The sequence below is a fragment of the Fulmarus glacialis genome, unplaced genomic scaffold (assembly GCF_000690835.1).
Source record: "Fulmarus glacialis isolate BGI_N327 unplaced genomic scaffold, ASM69083v1 scaffold37671, whole genome shotgun sequence".
Lineage (NCBI taxonomy): Eukaryota > Metazoa > Chordata > Aves > Procellariiformes > Procellariidae > Fulmarus > Fulmarus glacialis.
Genome location: NW_009192795.1, coordinates 1 through 8,049, shown reverse-complemented (window position 1 = coordinate 8,049; position 8,049 = coordinate 1). Strand labels below are relative to the sequence as shown.

The window sequence follows — 8,049 nt, the reverse complement described above, 5'->3', positions numbered from 1 at the left end:
TTTTTTTTTTTTTTTTTTTTTTTGGACACTAAATTGAATTTTGAACATTCAGCCTCCCTCTCTAGTAGTTACATAAGGGTGTTCTTATAGGTTAACTGTTAAAAAAAACACCACTTCAAACCCTGCAGCACAATTAAGGAAAGAGTATCAAATACCAGTCAAGCCTTCACCTCTAGGAGAAATGGTCAATCCTACTTTTTTTTTTTTTTAATTTTACATTGTGGCTGGAACATAAACAACATAAACACCAGTCTCTATGTTCTGGCAGTTAAACAGCGTGGGCAGCCACTTACCTTTCTAAGTCCTGGTGCTGTGTGCTACTGTCTTGCTAGGTGGCACAAAGAACTGAATTAATCTCTGCAAAACACGCAGCACATTCTGGTCAGAAATGAGGAGGAAGTGGCTAGCAGTACTCTTTTACCTTATTTTAAGTAGTTGAAAATGGTATGGTTTTTTTCCTGCACTAAAGGGAATGGCTGTCAAAAGAAGAGTAAGAATTGACTTATAAAGGTAGGAAAAATCAGATTATTTCAGTGAGGGAAATTCATCTCTTCACACATTTATTCTAAAACAGTTGAAATGATGAGTTCCCTGCTCCCACAAATTCTGAATTACCACCCAGAAAAATTTTCATGGTTTACCCCTTTTCAAAACCCAGTCTCCTTTTATAATGCTTGGATGACAGGTATGGCATTTGCTACTCCCTAGTTCCAGGATGAGGTCTGCTGCCAGATCAGGAAGTCATTACGGTGGAAGAGGAGTCTTTTTTGGCAGTGCAATCATGCTGTAGGGGGGACTGAGAGGAAGACAGACATTCAAAACAGTTTGGCACTTTGAAAAATGAATGTCTGAAATCCCCAAGATGCTTTAGTTTTATATTTACAGAAACACAACTGGTACCTATAATCACACTTGGCACTAAATAAAGATTTCATCCAGAGAAAGTGCTCTAGATATGAGTCTCCAGTTAGAAGGGATGTTCTTTTTCACCAAAGAGTGAAATATTTCACCTTGAAGTAGTTGGTGTGCTTTCCTGGTCCTAGTGAGGTTTCCCATCTCCGCTATTATAGTGCAGAAAAACATGTGCAAAGAGTGTGCTGAGAGTTAAGTCTGAATTCAAGACCATTAAACAGATTGAACTTGGGGAGTGGGAACAGCTTATTTAGATGTAGGTATCTTACCCTGATTTGACATCGGCGTCTTAGTTCTGTCTCTAGACAAAGACCTAGAAGCACAGGCATACAAGCTACGGGTAAATATTACAGAGACAATTAAAGTCGAACTTCATACGGGAACATGACAACCAAAGACAAAAGAGGTCAACAAAGTTGAAAACAAAGTTGTAACATTTCACAAAAGAGCTGACAAGCACAGTGAACAAAATGCTACAATACCAGGAAATTTAAGAATGTGCCTTCAAATAGCCTGTCTGCATTTGGTTTCACAGACTTAAACTCAAATTCTGCACAAAGTAACAAGCTAAAGAAGCACCTTGCTGTCTTACATGAAGTATTGCCTTCTATACATCATATGCCAACTGCTACAAAGCCTCCTTACAAATTCTGTGTATGAGTTACTTACCCAATTCCTCATCACAACCAGCTGAAGAAAAGAACAACTGAGAATGTCGGAAGGCAGCCGACATAGCTTTTTCTTATTTGGTCCTGAACCTCATTATTTGAAGCTGTATCAAATCAAAAGCCTTAGTACCTGATCTGAAAAACTTCCTGTTTTCTGAAAACGAAGATTGCATCTGTTTATAATAAGCCTTGGTGTAAATGTTAATCCATCAGTTATAGTTCTTCCTAGTGTGAGGAAGTTTCAGAGATTATCTCCGTACTGATACGGCTAAGAAAGTTTTGTTCTGTATTAATTTGAGCCAAATATTCATTGAGATACTCCAGAAATGCCAACTCACAGTCTGAACCAACTAATAGAGGACAGGCCAAGTTAGCCTTTTATATTTTTAAGCAATCTTCTCTGACAGAACTACACTTTGCAGGGTTCAAAAGTCTTGGATTACTGGTGTTTTCAGAAGGGGAAGGGAACAGATGGTCACAAAACTAGTAAATCATTCTTGTCACTTTTCACCTGGGTGGGGAGGGGATAAGAAACTATCAATCAAGCTTACCATCCTGCAATATATTTTTTTCTTTATCATTAGAAAGAATAGGCCAGTTTGCATCATTCACATAGAGGTTGATGAGCCTCAAGTATTCTACATAACTTGTGCTCTTTGCCTTTATCCTCTCCGAATTCTGCTCTGCCCCCATTGTGCCCTCTTCAGCTTCCTTTGGTTCTACAGTGTAAAGTGCCTCAGCAGTCTGTTCCTAAACTGCAGGTTTAGGAGTAAGGCAGAGTTCACAACATCACCTATCAGAACAGATCTTAACTGTGCTGGAAAACTTCCCTTCACTGGTTTGTTAGTAACAGTAATAGAGCTGAGGTTTCATGCCTCGCAGAGAATCATCACATTGCTTTTCATCAGCATCCCCACTCACTAGCATGTCATGGGGAGAGCTGTCACATGGGAGAACCAGCTGTGAGAAATCGTGCAGAAAGTCCTCCTCAGAGGCTAGCAGTAGCTCATTCCATGCGGAGATGTCCAGCTTCCCTGAAGTACCACCATACTCTTCAGGAAGGATCACTGGAGGAATGTTTTGATGAAGGGAATTCAGATCACAGCCATGAAGAAAAAACTGAAGAAGAAAGCAAAAGATAGCTTTAATAGTGCACATCAAACACTTTACAGCAAATCACTGAAACAGTCAGCTAACAAGCTTATTTTGAGCTAAAGAGCAAATTTTAGAAGTTATGTCTTTATAGGCATGTGGCAGCATACAACATTGGGCAGGTGCAGTTAGACACGCTAGTGAGAGAAGCCTTGAGACAATCCAAGTCTAGTGCAGCTTAAATCCCAGCAAGAGAGACTTGACATTTGCTAGTGTGTGCAGAGGTTCCAAATTCAATTCGTCCCCAAGTTCGTTCGTGGGATTGGAAGTCCTTATCGTTGTGGAAAAAAGTATCATCCTTTGCAACTACATCCAGTGCTATGGCAAGAATACTATTGCCATGCAGGGCACTTGCATAAGGGAGAAGAGCAAGGAAGGGGCAACACAGATTTCCTGTGACACCACCTCATAAACAAAGTGTTACTTGCCAAGATAATCCAACCCCAGGGATGGAACTAGTGTCCTGAATACACAGCATATGTACTAAAGATCTGTATTAATGTTATGTCAATATTAAATTCCTCAAAGCTTTTCTCTGGTGAAGAATTTTCCCAAAAGGCATATTTTTAAAAATTAAAGCAGAAAGGACCAGTTACATCAAGTAAATGGCACCAACATTTCTCTAGCTGTGAGGTTTTTCAACAATTTTTACTTGCAGTGACCAAGCAAGGAACTTACAAACATTAACGTTAATGTTAAAATGACACAAATCCTTACCCGGTTTGCTATCTTTTCCTTCAGAAAAGGCTTGATGATTGCAAAAATGCCTTTGAATATACGAGGCTCATTTATTATGTTAACAGCTTTTATTCGAATGGGGAATCCATCCTGAAGGGTAAAGAAGAGTTTTATAATGCAGTTTAAAAAACATTTGCCATCTTCCTCTTTTTAAAAAACTCCTGAGATTGACTGCCAGTACAACCCACAGGCTCCCAAACTTTCATCTGATGTACCAACATAAACCAATACGGCAACAGAAACGCACCTTGTAATAGGGAATAGTCTTAGGATGAGATCTGTGAGCATAAAAATAAAGTCAAGAGACAAGAAAACCTTGCTTGAAAGGATTTGAAGAAAATTTTAAGAAATATATTACTGTCAGTAAATCTTCATTCCTTATGTTGTTCTTCATCTCCCCTGACAAAGACACTTAGGTAATCACTGTCCTTCGGGTATTCCCAACCCTGATAAGGATGCAGTTACAAAGTGATGACCCTGGCTTCCAAGGACTGCACCACACTCAGAGCCAGAGCAGGCTGGTTCTAATGGTGTGTCCAACTACAAGATTTGGTGCCCAAGATACCCTAAAATGTGTTTTTATATAAGGAAGAAATCTAGTATCACTATTTTTCTGCCATTCCAACTATTCTGACAAACAGGCTCTGCTGCCAGCAGAACACATGGTGTCTCCTATACAAGACAGTTTAAAACAACAGTTTTAAATGGGATTTCTGCTGGAGAAATTTATTTGCAGAAACATTTTTCCAAGGCAATAGCTCATGATAAGCAATTAAGGTCTCATGTGCCACAGTGAAGTTTCTTTCCCTTATAACCAGCTCCACATATACAAAGCAAGCAGTCAATGCTTGGAGTGAAAAGCAGATAACATGCACTTCAGGACTATTTTTTTCCTTATGAAGGTCAGTGAATTAGCTCACCTTTACAGGGGATGCTGCTCAGGAAGTTTGATGCAACTCGTTTCCATACCACCCATACCTTTACGTCCTTCACCAAGTTCAGCTTTTGTTTTGTGAGTAGCTTCCACTAATAGCAGGACACCCATCTCTTTATTTGTGCAAATTAAATATGGGCTCAGACAGTTAAATGACACATTTAGACCATAATTTAAAGGAGCGAGTTCTTATATAGGCATTCATAAACTCACTAGTCTCATCTCCATAAACTCCCCTGATTCCCCCTATCCTTCCTTATCCCCCACAGACACAACAAAGAACATTCAGGCCAGAATAAAAGTAATGAGGGAATGAACCCATTCAAAAGAAGTTGTTCTCATCTCACTCCTCCAGATAGTATGGTAGAACATCAAGTAAAATCATCAGACCTTCCTGCCACTTTGGCCAGGTTACTCCTCACTCCTTTCACCTTCCTCTTTTCTGCAACTCCACTTGTGCTTACACCCTTGCTCTAACTTGCTCTCCATCATTTTCCTTCCAAACATCTAGTCGGAGATCCTTTCTGTTACTGTCTCTTTTGCTGCCCCCTGTGCTGAAGAAGCCTCTCTTCCTTCAGGGAGTGGATGGAAATCCTCCTCAAATCACATTCCTTCAAAAGTCCTCTCTGCCAAATTTTTGCAGCAGTACTTGAACTTGAACTTGCACTTGCGCAGTGGTCAGCTCCATCTCGGCTGACAGGAACCATTTAAATAATGAGCCATTCCTCAGCTTTCAGGCAAAATGGTGTCTTCTCTCTAACTGTAATTCACTGTTCTCCCTCTTCCTTACCACTACCTAGCAGAACTACTTTTTTCTGTTCCAACTCAAAGTTTGCATTTCTAATGCAAATTTAGTTTGGGGAGTGCAAAAGTCAAAAAAAGGGCAAGTGAGGTAAGTTGGCAAGGGTGTGAGAAACTGGTTGGGCAGAGACATGTTTTAACTCTGTAAAAGCCAAGATGCTTAAGTTTCTGGTGACATAGTCAAGACCTCTAGACACAGAAGCAGTCATTTACAATGCACAATGCACAAGCTTATTTTCCCACCAGCTCAGGTCTTACCTGAAGAATTCCAATCACTTTTTTGGCTACAAAAGGACCAAAATGAGACGCCTTAGATAAGCTGACTCCTTTGTAGTCTGCCAGGATTACAATTCCATTCACCTGGGTCTCTTCGGACTGAATGAGTTTTTCTAACGTTAAGTATATGGCACGAATGTTCTCAGTAATCGGATAATTACTGGGTGTCCATCTGTCTGAGGTTACAAGACATGGATGGTAAGTTGGAGAGTAAATATAAGCTAACAATACACATTCCAAAAACTGATCTCCTATTTTCCTGGACTCTTATAAGTTAGTCTTTAATAGCCACAGTCCTAGTTCAGAGCAGCCTTTCTTAAACAAGAGGTAAATGGCAACTCATGTTTACTTCAGGGAGCAAAGGCAATGGTTTTAAGAACCCCATTCTCCACCCAGCACAGCTTACTAGAAGCAGTTTCGGCTCAGAAAGAAAGCAGGTAAATGGAAAAGAGGAGAATGAATGAAGACAAATTTACAGCAAGCCTGGCAGCACCAAAAGCACACGGAAGGCTCCCATTGTTTACACAGGAGTCAAAGCCATAGGCTCCTCTCTCCACTTATGTTAAAACAAATTACAAGCTTCTAACCGTAGGCCAGCAGCCCTGTTTCAATTTGAGTTACTACACATTAATTTTTCTTGAATCACCTAGTATTTCATCAACCCACCTCACTGCATTTTCATTTTGACATAACTGCAGTTATTGCTGACACAGGAAAAGGAACTGATATAACGTTGGCTAATGACAAACGTGTCCCTTCACAAGTTAGCTTTTGAAATTTCAAAGAGAACCCACGTACTCTGTGTAAGTAACCACTGTTCACAGAAGAGCAGGAAACAGATTTTTGGCCCAGACACACCTCGAAGATGGAGAACAAAGACATTCATGCATTTCAGTACCTGGACGGATGCAGACGACATGGCGTCCCTCTGGGTCCAGACGAGGCAGCACAGTGACAAAACCAGACTCTAGGACAGGCTTTATTGCGGATGGTTTCAAGTTATTGAAGACCTCAGGCCAGCTCCTCCTACAGGTGTGGTAGTTCACCAGAAGCTGAAGTGCTCGATCGTAATCAAACTTCCTGGCTCTGAGGAATCTTAGCAAAAAAGCATCGTCCAGGCAGGTCCCCAGGGAGGGATAGTCTTTGCACACCATATCTCGGAGTGCCTGCACATCACGGAGCCTCCATTCAGGTTTCTCTTGGAGCTCTTCCCGGGCTTTGGTAATGAGATCAGGAGACAGCGAGCAAACATACTTTGGCCGATCTGGCAAGAACTCATTGTCCGAGGGAGACCCTGCTGAGGGACTCGTCCTGGTGCAGTCGCTGTCTCCTGACATAATGTAGCAGGAATCTGTCAAAAACCAAGCACTACACATGACAAACAATTCCACAGACTAACAAGTATATTTAGTATTTCCATATTTATTATGTCCTGTATCCCTCCATTTCCTGGCTGAGGAGACTGCCCTTCCAAGAACCGGCACTACAGCCAAAACACAGTTCAGACATTTCAATTCTCTTCCTAGGATTAGAAAGCCCAAGTTTCTCTAATCTCTTTGTCCTGCATAGCAGGTAGAAAACTACCTTGGATGAAACCTAACCAAACAATAACCAAAAAAAATTAAAATACAGAATTACACAGCTTCATTGCAAAACATAGAATTTAATTGCCTTAAGATTTATTTCCTATGTCCAATTGGAAACTAAAGCAAAGTAAACACATCCCTGTTAGGCAGGATTCTCACAATTGGTCAAATTACACCCTCTTCTGAGAAACTCTCCGAGCTGAGTGCAGACAGCTGGGAGTTTTCATTAACTTCTCTGGCAAATATGTGCATCGATCAGCATGTCTGTCCACAGGAACGTTTTGTGCAATTGAGGGGGAGCGGCATTCAGGAATATAAGAAATGGTTGCAGTTCACAGACTGGATGAGCAGGTGAGAAAATTACAGACTTTATGCCAGCTTTGCATGAGTATTAAGGTAGGCTTAATCTAGTTTTCATTGTGCTGCCAATACTTCTGAACTGGGAGCTGAATTTCCAAATCCAGTAGCAATAGATAGAGATGAGTGAAAAACTGTAAAATTACGAGCCTGGCGTACTTCCTGTAGCTTGACCTGGGACTGGAAGGGAAAAATATGCCTTTTTTTCCCTGAGCTACTCTTATTCAGTCACTCACAGCACACTATACCACTCCTGAGTGTCACACAGGAATCGCCTGTCAGAATAATACCTGTCCCACATAACCAGCTTCCTCCTGCAGTGACAGACGTCTGAACTGCTTACTTCTACCACACCTTCCCCAGGCTCCTCAGGGAAGGTCCCGGGGCGCCAGGATCACTCACAGGGACATGCTTCACCTTGTTACAGCCTGGGCTGTGCAGGACCCAAATCCTTGGTCCCTGCCCTGACGGCCTGAGTGTCTGCCTGCGGGCAGCACAGAAGCCCCTGTGCCCCGCCAGTGCTCCTGGCACTGAGGTGGGCATAGGGGTGAGGAGGCCCCCACAGCCCCTCAGCTCCAGCACTTCCCCCAAACACCCCCACAGCCCCTCAGCTCCAGCATCGCCC

General features: G+C 41.8%; 1 protein-coding gene across 2 annotated transcripts; it reads right to left on the bottom strand.

Moving 5' to 3' along the window:
* Nucleotides 1–2,254: 2,254 nt before the first annotated feature.
* On the bottom strand, nt 2,255–6,825 carry TTPAL (tocopherol (alpha) transfer protein-like). 2 transcript variants are annotated; one of them, XM_009587216.1, is made up of 4 exons: nt 6,380–6,825; nt 5,464–5,657; nt 3,450–3,560; nt 2,255–2,699 (listed from the first exon to the last, which is right to left on the bottom strand). In XM_009587216.1, the coding sequence occupies exons 1-4, from the start codon at nt 6,816–6,818 to the stop codon at nt 2,424–2,426; spliced, it is 1,020 nt and encodes a 339-aa protein (XP_009585511.1). In that variant the 5' UTR covers nt 6,819–6,825; the 3' UTR covers nt 2,255–2,423. The 2 variants fall into 2 exon arrangements, with proteins under 2 accessions (XP_009585511.1, XP_009585512.1); XM_009587217.1 differs by having other exon boundaries at nt 2,424–2,699; nt 5,566–5,657; nt 6,380–6,818.
* Between the last annotated feature and the right edge of the window lie 1,224 nt (nt 6,826–8,049).